At 46.8% G+C, this 17,237-nt stretch overlaps 1 protein-coding gene across 1 annotated transcript; it reads left to right on the top strand.

Moving 5' to 3' along the window:
- The first annotated feature begins 12,646 nt into the window (after positions 1-12,646).
- LOC119391388 (histone H2A-beta, sperm) lies at positions 12,647-13,276 on the top strand. Its single transcript, XM_037659070.2, has one exon. The coding sequence runs from the start codon at positions 12,725-12,727 to the stop codon at positions 13,151-13,153; it is 429 nt and encodes a 142-aa protein (XP_037514998.1). The 5' UTR covers positions 12,647-12,724; the 3' UTR covers positions 13,154-13,276.
- Positions 13,277-17,237: the final 3,961 nt, after the last annotated feature.

The following is a 17,237-nucleotide window of genomic DNA, read 5'->3' as shown; positions in this document are numbered from 1 at the left end:
GAAGAATTCCGAATGACAGAAGAAACATCATTAACATAAATTAAAAAGAGGAGTGGGCCCAGTACCGACCCTTGAGGAACCCCACTAGTAGCTTTATACAAAGAGGACGTTTGGCCATTAACGGCAACGTAACATGATCTGTCAAGAAGATAGCTATGGAGGAGATTCACAATTGAAGAATCAACATCAAAGTGTGCAAGTTTATCCACAAGCAGCGAATGGCTGGCAACATAAAAAGTTTTGCTAAGGTCACAGTAAATAGCGTCAACCTGCCCTCTCTGCGAAATAGGCGTGGAGACTTGCATCATGAAACTGGCAAGATTAGTGACAGTTGAGCGGCCAGCGAGAAACCCATGCTGATTCACAATCAATTAGTTTTTTACATCAAAAGACAATATTTTGTGAAGAGCAAGCTCAAAGATTTGGATGCGGCACAAAGAAGGGAAATAGGGCGGTAGTTCGAGACGTCACTTTTACAGCCAGACTTAAACACTGGGAAACACGAGCAGTTTTCCACATGCTAGGAAACGTTGAAGCATGCAGACACTTATTAAATATGGTAGTCAATACTGGTACAAGTATACTGCCATAGGCTTTTAGTATGGCAGAGGGGATGCCATCTGGGCCAGCTGAAAAGGATGGTTTCAAGCGCTTAATGCATTCTGAAATGGAATCTTCATCTAGCGACACAGCCTCAGCTGTGCCAACTGCCTTAACCTGTCGACCGCTACTAGCTACAGAGGCTGGAGACTTATAAACAGATGAAAAATACATGGCAAAACAGTCAGCAACGGCTTGAACTTCTACTCCATTTGGGTCCAGTATCCTGAAGGACTCGCCACTTTTGCTCGACCGTTAGCGCACATACTTCCAAAACTCAGCCGGCCTGTCAGACGCGCTTTTTTCTAAAAATGAAATTTATAGACTGTGATCCCGTTTGTAAAGGCGTTTACAAAGAGTACCAAAACGACAGAATTCTTCCTTCAAATGAGTTGATGGAGAACGTTTATACTTCCTGTGTGCACGATCTTTATGTTTCAGTGCACTTATAAGTTCTGATGAGAACCAGGAAGGGTATTTACAATGATGAGGTGTATACTGGGGAATGAACTTGCGCATGCTGGTCAAGATAAGCTCCGTAGACTGATCGACTTCATCATCAACATTGAGTTTGTCAGTTACCAGTGACCAATCTGTGGTGGACAAGTCATAGTAAAAACCAACGTAGTCACCTCGCTTGAAGGCAAATCTGGGTGTTTTGTTGATTTTTCTGGGAAAGCTTGGTTTTTCTGGTGAAATACAGAGTGTTAGTTTGAGTGGTGGGTATAATAATAATAATAATAATAATAATAATAATAATAATAATAATAATAATAATAATAATAATAATAATAATAATAATAATAATAATAATAATAATTATTATTATTATTATTATTATTATTAACACTTGATACTGGTAGAGTGTTGGTTTATATGTAAACTGAATTACCAAAAATGAAAGCTCAAAATCATTATGTTCAACCTGGTTGAATGTTTTCTCCGCAGTGCATTGGTTTAAACCGCACTCGTCTGAAGCGTCTAGTCGTGTTTTGGATTTCTCAACTTGCAATATGGCTGAAAAAAAAATACAAAGACCAGGAGAAGCCATTTCTTGACTTGTACCCCGCGAAAATACACACTGCGGTGTAGCTTTTGGCATGCGACAGCAGCGCGAGAAGACGGCCTAGCGAGCAAAGCAAGCAAAACTAGAGGAATATCATAACCTTCTCCCTTTATATATGTTTTTTTTTATCCTGCGACAAGAGCATCTGTAATTCTGAAGTGTGCACGTGCGCATTCACGTGGACACTTGCGAATTATTAAAATAAGCAGATGATAGAATATGCACAACATTAATTTAGACAAAACTCGGTATGTGACACTATCATGTTAATGATGAATCGTGTGTACAGGGTTGTTTTTCACGTTTTATTTTTGTTGTCCCCTAGCGGCCTATGTAAATAATAATAATTTAAGGGATTTTACGTGCCATAACCATATTGTCATTATGAGGCAAGCCGCAGTGGGGAATTCTGTAGTAGGTTTAAACACTTGGGGTTCTTGAACGTGCACCTACATCAAAGTAAGCGGGTGTTCTTGCATTTCGTCCCCACTAGAATACGGCCGCCATGGCAGGAAATCGAAGCCGCGACCTAGCTGACGCTAAGGAGATCACAATAGCCTATGCTCTGGAGAGACATTCATTAATCAAACTACTTTAACGTCCTTAGTCAATTGCATTGGTCGTCCCACCCTCACCCTGGAGCATATTCCACCTCACCCGTTGTTGCACAGCCTCCGGGTACAGGCCCACTCGAGTTTTGGTACCAATGGTGTTCGCGACGCTGAAAGCCGGATTTTTAAAATCACGAGCCATACAACGCTCTCGCCTTAATGAATGATAGTTAGTTAGCACGCTTTGACGGTGCGAAGTGTTTACTGACATGACGATGACGATGAGGGATGCCAGGAAACCGAAGAATTTCATCATCTAAGACTTCTGACAAATTAGGTCAGTAGATTAGTAGGTGAACATCGTGTCTACCAAGTATGAAAATAATAAAAGGCAGTCCGTGCATCTCAGAGGGGGCCACACTTGCTGAGAGGTGTGAGTCACGCACTACAGCGCACTGCTTTCAGCGTCGTTAATTGCAGCACGTGACTTCAGTTAACCTCCCATTGCGAGACGCTCAATGCGGTCATTCTAAAGACGCCGCGAAGAAAAACAGAAAGAAGGTGGGGCTCGTCATGTAAGCAAAACAGGGCGCATTGCCAACGATACGTAAGGGAAGGCAGGGAAAGAACTCTACAAGCGGAGGTCTTTCCCTGCATCGCCTTGGCAAAGGTAAGGCCAGCGTTATTAATAATATCTGGGGTTTTACGTCCCAAAACCCCGATATGATTATGAGAGACGCCGTAGTGGAGGGCTCCGGAAATTTTGACCATCTGGTGTTCTTTAACGTGCACTAATATCGCACAGTACATGGGCCTCCAGCATTTCGCCTCCATCGAAATGCGACGGCCGCGGCCGCGTTCGAACCCGCGACGTTCGGGTCAGCAACCGAGCACCATAATCACTGCTCCACCGCGGCGGACAAGGCCTGCGTTGACAGCAATGTTTACCTTCTGGCGGCACGGTAACGGGGCAGTTCAATACCTTCGAACTCTTGCAATAGTGAACAGCGAACTTATTGACAAAAAAAAAAAAGACGTTCGTGAAAGGTTGCTCAGCTTGCCCCAAACATCGCCTGGTGAGGTGCTACGTTGTCTTACGGTAAACAAACACACGACACAGAGAATAAAAATAAAACGGCTTTTCGAGAACTTTTCAGGTCCCTTGCTCACATAAATGAAGTATTGCAGCTCGTAATCAATATATTAAATGGGTCCTGACGAGGGGCCTTTTAGCCAACTTTAACATGTACAAATAGAAACGGGCTACTCTTTCCCGAATAAAGCTGGCCGCAAGAACCGGGTTTCAAGCCGCGACCTCCTATTTTCTGCAGACCAGCATAGGCAGTCAAACAAGAAGGCGGGTTTCTCGATACTTTATATGAATCTAATCTGTTTCATTACTCTTTCACCAACACTTAGCAGAGAGGGAAACGCGGCATGTGTAGCATGTCATGCGTAAGGCAGTGCACTTTCCGACGTATAGTTCTGTTATTTAGAAACAAAAGCGCGCTTTTAAAACTAAAGCGACTTTATTAAAACCATTCTTTTTAAGAAGATCAACGAACAATAATCTGCTTGCAAAGGTATTCTTCCTTTACTTCTGCTGCTTATTGAGCTTTAAAGAAAAATGGCTGTGGCAGCCAATATAACACGGCTAGGCGTCTTTACATAATAGCGCAAAATATTGATTTTATAAATTGAGGCCAACAGAAATTGGGGACATCAAGACTCCGTCTGCACTTGCAGAAACCCGCGATCGTCATCACCGCCTCCTAAGCTTGCATTATTTTCCGGAACCTAGTTTTTTCACATTACAAAAACAGCAGCGCTAAAGCACGTCCTTGCTTTCTTGTAACAAACCCGTCGGAGCCAACAACAATATCATCGGACGAAATATATTGAAGGGGCAGTGGATGAGAAGAAGGGCAGCACGCTCTTTCGAGAGTTCCTAGCTATCAAGCACAGCCAAGCGACTTGTATGTGTGCACCCTTTCAGTGCAACAGAACTGCTGACTCACGGTCGAGCAGCCCAACCGGCCGCTCGTCGCATGCGTTGCCGTTATCACTCGGCGACTGAGGTTCGCGCTCGCTGGTTGTATGGGATATCGTCTTCGTGCTCTTTTTTATGTATTGTGGTTTTCTCAATCCGCGCGATTACGGCAAGCGTCCTCGCGCGAATTTTGAACGTTGAAGGTCCGTACGCCAAGTGGTGTGAAAAACGGTGAACTAGAAGCGATGTCCCGAATTCCTGGGTATGGTTATAGAAAGTGGCACTGTATACATTTTTAAACTTCAGAGTGAGTAATCTGTGAAATTATAATTTCATACAGAAAGTCCTACACAGGCAAGAGTGCACATGCCTTGATGGCAAGTAGAAGTGCAAAAAATGATTGTTCAGCATGAAACTAGGGTCACTCTATAAATTTGGCTTGAGCTCTGCGATGTGGCACATTTTGGGTTTCACAGTGGCACGGCTCGTATACACCTGATTGCGTTGAGTGGTGTACTGACTTTAAAGGGACACTAAAGGCAAATAACAATTTATGTCAGAGTGAAAGCCCAATGTATGACAACTTCTAAAACGGCAATATTATCAACAGCAGTGCCCTACTTACCGAGAAATTAAGCTAAATGTATCACATGATGAGCGCCACGAGTGGGACATTTTCGAAGTGATCCCGATGATGTAGGGAAGTCGGCCTACAATAAATCACTAGTAATCAAACTAGCAGCAGTAAAAAAACAACATTCCGAGCATCAAAAGACGTAATAAAATGCTGTTTGTTCGTTTCCGCTTGATTCATGGAAAACAAAACCTCCGTGGCGTTGCCATGGGGAACGGCGCGCGTGGTTCAAAGGTTCCGTTTTCGCCGAACTGTGCCTCGCCCGTCTCAGTGGTAGTTTCGGGATCGCGTACTGCCGCGCGTGTTTTGCGCGCTCGTGAAAGTCGCTCTGACAGAAAGTTCGGCAAAATGCCGCATGCGTGTGATATTGCCGGATGCCCGAATGGTGCACAACGCCAGTGCTGCAGCAAGGAAACCGGTGTGTCTTTTCACTGGGTGCCGCGGAATGAACCCTTACGCTCGAAGTGGCTTAGTGTCATGCCATTGTGCCAGTGTGCTAAACAGTCTGCGTGTGTGCTCGCTGCACTTTCGTACTGAGGATTACGAGACCAACCGCAACTTGGTGACGGCTTTCAATGTGCCCATCCGAGCAAGTCTTTGCCGCAGCGCCGTTGTTGCTACTGTGGGTCCCGCTGCTTCCGCTCGGCTGCTACTAGTGTCGGCGGCCGCGCAGTAAAAGCGGGCAACGTTGGGCACGGCAGCAGTGACGTATGAGAGTCGTATTTTCAGGCGGGAGATTTGAAGCGCGCTAACGCGATGCGGACCACTAAAAACGTGATTTTATTTCAAAATAAGCACTTCCTTGGCACAAAAGCAGCGCTACGAGGTTTCTGGACCGCTATTTCAGCAATCAACGTCGTCTTAATATTTGCCTTTAGTGTCCCTTTAATATAAAAAGATGGGGTATAGTGTTATGTAATAAAAGAGTACTGGCACAAATTTTTGAAGATATAACACGTATGATAGATTTGTGTTGACACACGTGCACATCATCTGCAAAATATCAATAATTATTATAGCCTAGAACATATTTACAAACAATTTTAAAGTGTGCGCCGTGCAACTGGGCGCAGAATGGAGCACTTTGTGACATCACTCTGGTGTGTATGTAAACCAACAGCCATCTACATCACGAGTTTGTGCAGGCTGCCATGACCCCTATGTGCGCTCTAACCAGCAGTTGTCATCGCGGTGCTGATGTGCAGCCACACTCTGCGGCATGCATCGTGAGTGCGTCGCTGTTTTGTGAGTTCATGTGGGCAGCTGTGTTTACACACCACGCTAGTCCCCCCCTTTTTCAGCACTCTCTGAAACCGAAATTGCGACTGGGTGCTATAAATATGTGTCCAAATGATTCATCGTTGTGTGCTCTAGCAAACGAGATTTCCAGCCGTGATTAGTGCGTCATTAGTTGATTATTTCAACAGAAAAAAGCGAGATGTGAAATTTTTTGTCAGTACTTTTTATTGAGGTAATTTTTTACGAATACTTGTTGCTGGGCTAACGGCTACATGCTCGCTTGAATCCACAAGATTTATAACCACCATAGAAGGATATGAGAATTGTCTCATTGTTGTCTCATCTCCCTTCTATTGTTGTTACACATTTTGTGTATTCCAGAGGTATTTTGACATACCTTTCAACGTAGTTGCGCCGTCAGTGTTGAGCTATTTCATCGAGGAAGCTGTCCAGGACATACAGTTAATGTTGCTTCCCTGTGCAGTTATAGCTGTGGATGTGCTGAAATAACCTTCCTACATTTCTCGTCTCATATGCAGTACAGAGTGATCATGCACCGTCAAGGTCATGTGCAGCATTGGACGGATTGTGGTAGTTCAGAAAAAGTAAAATAGAGGTTGTAAATGCAGATCTTTAGCTGTTAAGAAAGTTTACGAGTGAAAAACAGCGCAAAAAGACAGGGCAAGAAAGGAAACAGACCATGGCGCTGTATAAGAACCAAATGTGTTGATTCTTCCAGTCAGCATTTATATGCTGCACCACTAACGCAAGGAAACAGAAAAACGAAATGAAGGCTCAGCATGTGCAGAGGCAACAAAATGATGAGTGGGACAGGAATTATATCTCCTTTGGAAGCAGGGAATCAAGGGGAGACTTACACATACCTCACCACTATTACAGCGAAAGCTGTTATGAGATCATTTCAACGGCCGTTTTTGGTGGCGTAGTTGTGCGCCGCCGCCGCCGCCGCCGCCGGTGTCCGTAACCACTATCGCTCGAAATAAGAAAAAAAAAACGAAATAAGAAAAAATTTCCAGGATGGAACGGGGTTCGAACCTGGGCCCTCTGCGTGGGAGCCCAGTGTTGTACCTCAGAGCCATGCCGGTGCTTGGAACTGCCTTGGAAAACGACGCTATACAGGCTTCATGTCCAGAAGGAACCACATTAACATATGTAATTTAGTGTGGTAGAAGAGTGAAATAACAACCACGTACCACACAACGCGAATTCTGTAACCAGGCGTCACACAATGCGAATTGCGCAACGAGTGGGCTGTTGGATGCCTCCAACCCACTACAAGGGGCTCTGCAATAATTCTTCATCGTCATCAGGCACAACACCAACAAAGTGCGCGTAATGCCTTACATGTTTTTAGCGGGTACCACGGCTCTCCGTTGAATGACGAAAAATGGCCTAGTGACTGCTTCCTTACTTCACAGAAATTATGAGTTATAGCGCAGTGGGTTCCTCGCAAGTGCACTTGCATTGGTTGCCAAGGAAGCCCATGAGCCCATCATCCATTTCCTCAGAGTCTCAATAAAGTTATTCCCCCCTCTCTCTGTCTCTCTTTCTCACGTCAATGTATGTTATATTGCATGGTGGGAGAGTTAAATAGCGACCGGGCGTCACACAATGCGAATTACGTAACTGGTGAGCCGTTTAAAGCTTCCAACCCATTATAAAGGGCTGAGCCACAATTCTTCATCGTCATCAGTCGTCACGTAAACAAAGTGCACATAATGCCTTACATATGTGTAGCTGGAACCTCGCTTCTGCGCACAATGACGAATAATGGCGTTGTAGGTGCTTCCCAATTTCACAAATATTGTGATTTATGGCGTAGTGGGTACATTGCTAGTGTTCTTGTATTAGTAGCCCCAAGAGAGTTTACAACGAGCTCTAGAAATGCCGCTCTTCCAGCTTTCGCTGTGACTGTGCTGCGCTTTCCGCGCAGACCTGGCATTTTACAGCGAAAGCTGTTATGAGATCATTTCACCGGCCGTTTTTGGTGCCGTAGTTGTCCGCCGCCGCCGCTGCCGCCGCCGCCGGTGTCCGTAACCAGTATCGCTCGAAATAAGAAAAAAAACTAAATAAGAAAAAAATTCCAGGATGGAACGTGGTTCGAACCTGGGCCCTCTGCGTGGGAGCCCAGTATTCAACCTCTGAGCCATGCCGGTGCTTGAAACTGCTTTGCAAAAAGGTCCTATACAGGCTTCATGTCGGGAAGGAACCACATTAGCATATGCAATATAGCGTGGTAAAAGAGTAGAATAAGCACCAAGCGTCGCACAACGCGAATTCTGTAACCAGGCGTCACACAATGCGAATTGCGCAACGAGTAGGTTGTTGAATGCTTCCAACCCATTACAAAGAGCTCTGCCATAATTCTTCATCGTCATCACGCACAGCATCAACAAAGTGCGCATAATGCCTTACATGCATTTAGCAGGTACCACGGCTGTCTGTAGAATGACGAAAAATGGCACAGTGCCTATTGCCCTACTTCTAAAAAATTACAATGATTTATAGCCTAGTGGGTTCCTCGCAAGTGCACTTCTGTTGGTTGCCAAGGAAGCCCATAAGGCTCCCATGATCCATTTCCTCAGGGTCTCAATAAAGTAAATTCTCTCTCTCTCTCGCTCTACGTTTCTCCGGTTAAAGTGTGTTATAAAGCGTGGTGGGACAGTTAAATAACGACCGGGCCTCACACAATATGCATTACGTAACTAGTGGGTCGTTTAAAGCTTCCGACCCATTACAAAGGGCGCAACCATAATTATTCATCGTCATCAACCGCCGCATCAACAAACTGCACATAATCGCTTACATATGGTACCTCGCTTCTCCGCAGAACATCGAATAATGTCGTGCTGGGTGCTTCCCAACTTCCCAAAAATTACGCTTTGTGGCGTAGTGGGTACGTTGCTAATGTACCTGTATTAGTAGCCACAGGAGAGTTTATAACGGGCTCTAGAAATGCCGCTCTTCCAGCTTTCGCTGTGACTGTGCTGCGCTTTCCGCGCAGCCCTGGCGTTTTTTGTGGATACGATAAGTTTCTGAAATGAGACGCGCCCGTCTTATTGTATCAACAATAGTGGCGAGCTTGTGCAAGCCTTCCCTTGATTTGCCGGCTTTCGAAGGAGACAGAATTCCTCTCGCATTGATCACTTCAATTGATCGGTGAGCAGGAACTGCTGCTCACAGAAGGAACGCCGTTTGAGGAGGCAATGTGCACAGGATTCTTTCACAGCACAAATTCCACGTAAAGGGTCTTAGATTTTCTCATTATTGCAAAACTATTTTAACATCTGGCCCCAGGGTATAGATACACAAGACGGGGTCGTCTATTGCCGAACTATTGCCACACATTGTATTGTTACGGATGGCTGGTAGAGTACAGCTACAGAAGACGGGGCCTGTTGTCGTACTATTGACACACCCGTGTCTTAACGGTTCACTCGTTATGTACAAACATGGTTTACGAAACCTTCTGTGTCCTAAGTACGACGGCAGCTATATCTTGTTGAACTGCCCCGCCACGGTGGTCTAGTGGTTATGGCACTCGACTGCTGATCCGAAGGTCGCGGGATCGAATCCCGGCAGCGGCGGCTGCATTTTCGATGGAGGCGAAAATGTCTGAGGCCCGTGTACTTAAATTAGGTGCACGTTAAAGAACCCCAGATGGTCGAAATTTCCGGAGCCCTCCAGTACGGCGTCTCTCATAATCATATCGTGGTTTTGGGACGGTAAACCCTAGATATTATATCTTGTTGAACTGTTTCAACTACAGTGAAACCTCGGTGATACGAATCTCGCGGGACCACCAAAGATATTCGTATCACCAGAAAGCATGGAAGCATGCGACAAAAGAAAGCTGGCGTACATTTTCATTTATTGTTTTTCATGGCCGCAGCAACGTCAGGAAGAACCATGAATGATTGTCAGTTAAGTTTTTATATGTCGCCAATCATACCAGCACTCGTAAATATACGGCCCGTAAGCGCGTACTTATTTAATGAACCATGTACGTTGTGAACCGCGACAGCAGTAGCCCCTGCCAAATTGTAGTATGCTTTTTTGCATTACAACAAAGTACTGCAGCGAAAGTAACAAAAGAAGCGCTTTGACGCTATGGATCAAGGCCACAAAATTACAAAACCACGGTCTTGTGTTATGATTTTGTTATTGCGGAGGTGTTGGGGATGTGTTCTGGGAGATTTACGGCCGTGCCCGCACAAGTGCGACCTCGACGGTCGCGCGTGTTGAAGTTGTGAGGCCTGACTCCTTCGCCAAGACCATCCTCGCGTTCTTTGCGTTCCTCGTCCACCTTTCGTAGGATTTCTCATGCACGAGGCAGGCACGTGTAAACACATTACAATGACAGCAGCCCGCGTCGACGCGTTAGAAAAAAAAAAGCATGGCGCTAATGTCCTCTGTAATCTAAACGCGAAGGCACACGGAGGCACATAAGAACCTCAAAGATTCGCGCACACAATCTCGGAGAAGAAAATTGTTTTTCTGACACCGTGATCCTGACGATTTGGCGGTGCGGCGCGCATGCCCACGCTTGCATTCCCGCGCTCGCGCGTGCTTGGCGCGTCTTCCGCGACAGCGCGGACGACACCTCTTCGTACCTGGGTGGTAGCGAACATTCCTGTCAAACGTCGCTAGGTGAAAATCAGTTCACCGCAGCCGTACTTCATTACATTGCAGGCCAATGGGCCTTGGCCGGGACCTACGAAAAATTCGTATCACCGCGAAATTCGTATGAGCTGTGATCGTATCACCGAGGTTTCACTGTAAACACACTCGCTGTCCGACGGAAAGGTCGTTTTTAAGTTACGAAAAAGTGTTCGGTCACAAATTACCAGCTAATTTTGTCGTAAAGTAGGGCCAGTTTTTTTTTACAGTGTACACCCCTGGCGGCTGCAGACACGTGCAGACAACAGCAAAATAATCAAGCCCTTCAATATATTCTCCATAGAGTTTCCTACAATATTTACTCGAGGGAGCTCTGGCACTGCGATCGTTCAGCCGCCGTGGGAATGATGGGTAGTACACAGATTTGTCTTGTCTTTGTGCTTGCAGCTTCGAACGCACTCTTGGCTTTGTTTATTCTTCGGGATTGTTGTGAACCTCTAGAACTGATGTGAATTGGTGCGCCTAAAACGGTCAAGGTGGTGAAGTCGAAAGGCTCAAGTTTTGCTGAACTTTGTCTTGCGACAAAGCGGCTGCAGGCAACACCGAGGCCACACGGAGCTGTAAAAACGAAGCTTAGGCAAATGCGTGTACTCCCCATCATTCCCATGCTGACTGAAGCATCTTACGTTGCAGCTCCCATAGACATAAGCGCCAGATTTCCCTCTAGTGTTTTATGAAGTAAATCTATCACCTTCTAGACAGCGGATCAATAGCTTTCTGTAACCAAGTGTATAATTTATTATCAGAAAAAAAGTGCAAAAACAACAAACAACGAAAGGATTGAACAAATACTAAGTGAAGGCAACGCCGACTCTGCGTGTCTTCAAAGTTCTTCAACACTCACACGCTGCACGTGTCTTTAAAAACAATCTGCGGCGTTTACAACGGAAAGAGAAAAAGATAACCTACCAGGAAGAACGGGTTGCCCTTCCGCTGAGCCCTACAGCATCTAGCCGAAACCATTTGGGCTGGGCTGTGCTTTGGACGCGTGTGCGTACTCTCGCACATTTCGTAGATGCGCTCCATAGCACGGCGCATATCGGCTGTCTGGTCGACGCTCACGTGATAATAGGGGGAAAATGCAAATGTGTGCTTTATTTCCAGGCATTTTGACTGATGTTAAAAGCTGAAATTTTAGGCAAACAACAACACTAACCTTACGAGTCAAGAGATGAGCGCATTCGAGTGCTGCGTGCCAACACTGTGCAAACAACTTACCTTACTCAGCCAGTATCTCATCAGCGATTATCTGTTCAACGCATGAAACGCCACTGCGCGACAGTGTGCCCGTGGGCACACAAGTAAGGCACGTGACCTGAATCAATCGCATAAAACTCCACCCACGAGCGATGACAACCGCCTTTCACTGCGGTCTGCTGGAGTGCACAGACGTGGGATTTCCTAGCACTTGTCGTCCTCGGGTCTCCCCCAAAGGTAAGAGCGTTCACGGCAGTGCCCGTAGATCAGGAGCAATCCAGTAGGTTGTTGTAGTGTGCGTAGTCTTTCAATTTGTTCTGCGTGTCTGACTGGTTTTGTAGGCTCATTTAGCGAATGGTGCAGTCTAGCATATTGGTAAAGCCCGTGGCCGTTTATATGGATACATGCCTTGCTGTTTTCATCGCGTTAAGCGCGTCCTCGCGATGTTCCCACATGTAGGCTGTCGTTGTGCCACAATATCATTCAGACGTTGCCGATGCGTCTGGGATTCCGGGATGTTGCGGGAACTGCAGTGTTGAGGCCTAGTGCTCGAAGTACTGCTTTAGTGGGACAACGTGGAATACACTGCGGTGTTTTGCCCCCCCTCTCCACGAGACATTGTGTTGCCGCGGGACGGTGCAGTGCTTTTTCACCTGTTGGTTTTTTAGTTGGTAACGGCGAACGCCCTCTGTATATTACCCTGCAGGTCGTCTTCACCAGCCCTGACAAATTCCGCCGTCACTGCCATGTCTTCTAGTCGCAACTCGAGTGGCGGCGGCAAGATGCAGAAACGTGGGAAGCAGCAGACCCGCTCTTCACGAGCTGGCGTGACATTCCCAGTTGGCCGCATCCACCGCCTCCTGAAGAAAGGCAACTACGCTGAGCGCGTCAGCGCCGGTGCGCCAGTTTACTTGGCGGGCGTGCTCGAGTATCTCACCGCCGAGGTCCTCGAACTGGCCGGGAACGCAGCGCGGGACAACCAGAAATCGAGGATCACGCCGCGTCACCTGCAGCTGGCCATCCGAAATGACGAAGAACTAAACAAACTGCTCGCTGACGTGACTATCTCGCAAGGTGGCGTAATCCCGCAAATTCGTCCAGAACTACTCCCCAAAGCGAGTAGCAGCAAGACAAAGAAGCCGGGCGATCCCGGAAAAGGCAGTCAGGACCTCTAAGTAGTCTTCATCCTGCTGTCATTTTCTATCAGAACTTCGTTTTTAATCTGACTCTCCATCATACATTTGGTGCTTTGAATGAAAAAAAAAGACTGCTCATCGCGAATAAAATTTTTATGTGAACTGCTGTTGTAATGAATCTATTTAAATCAAGTGCTGATGGCGGCATTCACTTGCTAGTGTAACATTGCACAAGAATTAAACATTCCATGTATATTTGCAGCGTCAATGGCCAGTCATCGGGCTGCGTGTGGAAGCATCTTGCTATACCATAATGACAACGTACTTTTTCCTTTCGCATCGCGACCTGGTATCACCGCCCAAGGCTGTCGGAGTGCGCAAAGCCAGATTCAATGTACTTACGTTGTCGTCCGTTATGAAACGGAACACTCGAGCGCGCGCCTGGGCTCTGCAGCGGCTGTCTACAGCTCCATCAACCGACAGCCACGTCCGCATTTGGCGTCATCTGACAAACATAACTAGTCACGGCCTGTGGACAAGCGCTGCTAAATTGCGTTCTCTCTCCTCTCGTGCGATGCCTGCAGATGACGACAAAAACGGACATGCTTTCTTTAGGTGTCTGTTGATGGAGCTGGAGGCAGTCGCCGCAGAGCGCAGGCCACGGTCTCGCTTCTTTCCTTTCATAAAGGACGACAGTGTACAGGAATCTCGTGCAGTGCTTTCGAATATTTTCCTCAGGTTTCATGCACGACGCGCGTAGCTAATTTAATCCTGGGATCTTACGGGAACACATGCAAAAAGCTAGCTTGCACGATTGCGCATGCGTTAAAAGCCGTTTCACGCAAGATGGGATTATCGACGGCTGTGCTGGCTCATATCGTTCACTGTGAGTGTTGCTTCCTTCGCACGGTAGAGGTTGGCGCAGTAAAGAGTTTAATCGTTACCGGTTTGACTGATGTCTTCTTCACTGGCAGAGCCACGTGACAATAATTGTTGCGCTTTAACGTCCCATAACCACGATTTGATTGAGAGACGCTGTACTGGAGGTCTCCGGAAATTTCGACCATATGAACAAGTAAATCGTCTAAAGGCGTCAATCTACCCTGACCACGTGTTAGTGTCGGTATCCGAGGTGCTAGTGAAAAGATTAGTTAAGCAATCTGGTTGTGAACAGAACAGTGGTAAGTCTAACAGAAACAAAAAAGTAGTGGTCATCCCATACATTCATCGCATATCACACAATCTCAAGAAAGCTGCTCAGAAGGCGGGTGTGGAGGTAGCATTTTCCGCTCCGCAGAAATTATCAAGACTGTGCAGATTGACAGAGCCCTGTTCCAGTGCGCCTCTCATCTGAGAAGTTAAACACAGGGTTAAATTCGTTCAGTGCCAGAAGGGTGTTGCGTACAACATTCAACTTTCATGTGGAAAGGTATATATAGGACAAACTGGGCGCTGCCTAAACGAGCGTCTAGAGAACACAGCAATAATGTCAGGAACGGTAACAACGGTCATCTCGCAACTCACTGCCAAAAGTGCTCCTGCACCCCGAAATTTGAACAGTGAACAGTCGTATATCGCAACCGTAATCAATCGGCGAGGCTCGTAGTTGAAGCAAAATATATTTTAGAATGCGCAGAATCGTGTGTCAGCATAGCGTCACTGACATTATCTAAGAAAGAGTTAGCATTTTTGAGTGCTCAGTAACGTGTAACGCGCAGGCCCTGTGTCACGTGCTTAAGTTTATATAAGTGACGCTACCCCGCTTTTTTTCCAATAAACAAGTTGTAAGTTGCGCACTGTGTGTCCCGTCTCTTCTTCGTCCTCGTCTTTCAAGCGCATCCACTTCATCGACATGCAGAACCAACTGGCCCAACTAAGTGCGCTGACCATGATATCATTATGAGAGACGCCGTAGTGGAGGGCTCCAGACAGGGGCGTAGCCAAGGGGGGGGGGGGGGGGGGGGGTTGGGGGTGCAACCCCCCCCTTCCGAAAATTTTCAGTTTTGCTTGCGTATATATACACGCACACATACAAACACACGCACGAACATACATAAAGTATGGTTGAACCCCCCCCCCCCCGAAAAAAATTTCTGGCTACGCCCCTGGCTCCAGATATTTGACCATCTGGTGTTCTTAAGTACACGGGCCTCCAGCATTTCGCCTTTATCAAAATGCGCCTGCCGTGGCCGGGATTCGACCCCCGGACCCTCAGGTGAGCAGTCGAGCACCATAACCAGAAGACCACCGCGGCGGCGTCTGTATATATGCCTATGCAAAATTCAGGAAGGAGGTGAGGGGCTTGACCCCCGGTGATCACCTTGGACAAACGTGCAATATAACAAGTGTGAGTCTTCATTTACACATAAAAAAAGCTCAATCAAGCACGACACAAATTGAGAAAGCCCGAATTCAAAGCACCAGGAATAAACAGAACATTTGCAAGGGGTTTTCCATTGCTTCCGCAGTTAACATACATAAATTATGCCACTTATATTCGCGAGTTTATGGTGTATCTAAACCACGGTCCACTGTTAAAGGGAACATATCGGAGTGCGTGGGAGCTGCTCGGCGCCACTACCCGATGGCAATGACAACGAGTTTCGCACATGCGCAGTGCGCGCTATGAATAACGCTCTTTCGCCATCCGCGACCTTGTGCTTCCGTGCTTCGAATCGGCTCGAAGGGAACCGTTCACGCGACGAAAGAGCACAATTCGCAGCGCTCACTGCGCCTGCGTGGAACTCGTTGCAGCCGCTGGCCGTCGGTGGCGCTGAGCACTTGCCACTCATAAAGTCCCTCTATTTTTCAAAAGTAGCGAAAGGTCTTGATCCAGCCGCCGCGCCCTGCGATAGGTCGGTTGGCGACACGTGACCTTTTCGCCTTCGCGCCCCGCCCAAAGGGTCCAGCGGCGGCAGCGCTGTGCTGCGATAGGTACGGATCACTGTGTTTTCAAGCGTGGAGTGGGGCGATTTTAGCACGTAGAGAGTACTTCACGCGCCTCTGTCGCACTGTTGTTGCAAACTAGAAGCGTTTATGTACCTGAAGTTGAGTGGACGCAAGAATTCCGCGTTTGAATTTAATGTTTGGAGCGTGACGTGCTAGTATGTCGGGTCTCTATGCCTTCGGTAGCCTCCCCGTGCGGAGGAGAGAAGAAAGCTTTTTTTTTTTTTTTCGTTCCTCGCGGTGACAAAATATATGCTGAAGGAAGGCCCAACAAAATCAGTCGCAAGAAATTTGTGCCCACAGAAAACACCCGGATATGCGAAGTAAGTGATTTTGTAATGGTTATAACTTCAAGCAGCCTTTCGCCTGGCCGGCGTGCTTTTGTTCGTGCATATGCATGAGCATTATCTCAGCAACGCTATTATTTCTTTGGCATTCTTTATGCCGTAGATTTGTGCGCAGTAGTCAATGGGGACCCTTACAAAAAAAACTTACAGCCAATCTGCAGAAATTCTACAGACCACGAGTCACCCCTGATTCGGAATGCGGAAAGAAAAGTGAAAGACATTCTGTCACTCCTTGTCACCTCACAGTAGGCAATTGGAACACCCTTTCTGCAGAAACCTCTCAGAGTATAAAGAAAATAAGCTTAGTTAAAAATACCGTGTAACCGTGGGAAGACTTCCGAACACTGACAAACACAGTCAAACCAATAATAGCGCATACTTTGCGCTACGCAATACAAGAGCGCTAGGTGCCCGGTGAAGTTTCCGAAAGTACCAGTACGCTGAGTACCTGCCTATTTTATTCGAGCTAGAAAACAAGCACTTTTAACTCACCCAAACACCACATGTTCTTCAAGTTACGCTGAATGTCAAAATATGCAAAGAAAAAAAAATGCCCTGCATGACTGCTGCTGTGGGGAACCCGCTTGGAACCTGCTTCGGAAACGCACGCGTTTTATTTCAATATTTAACGTGCTCCGTGCTAGTTAACGTTATTTTGCCTGTAGTTTGATAACTGTGAGTATCTTAAGCCACAAATATTAATAATTTAGCGGCTCAAGCGAGCACCGAGTTCGGTTTCAGGCGCCAGCAATATGCATGGGAGTGAGCGGCGCGTCGTCTGCTATCGCTGCTCCTTGGACCCCTCGAGAGGGCGCGCGTGTAGTTGTCGC

Source organism: Rhipicephalus sanguineus, chromosome 1 (assembly GCF_013339695.2).
Source record: "Rhipicephalus sanguineus isolate Rsan-2018 chromosome 1, BIME_Rsan_1.4, whole genome shotgun sequence".
Classification (NCBI taxonomy): Eukaryota; Metazoa; Arthropoda; class Arachnida; order Ixodida; family Ixodidae; genus Rhipicephalus; species Rhipicephalus sanguineus.
The sequence above is the reverse complement of the archived record's forward strand: the minus strand, read 5'-3'. Positions and strand labels throughout refer to the sequence as shown.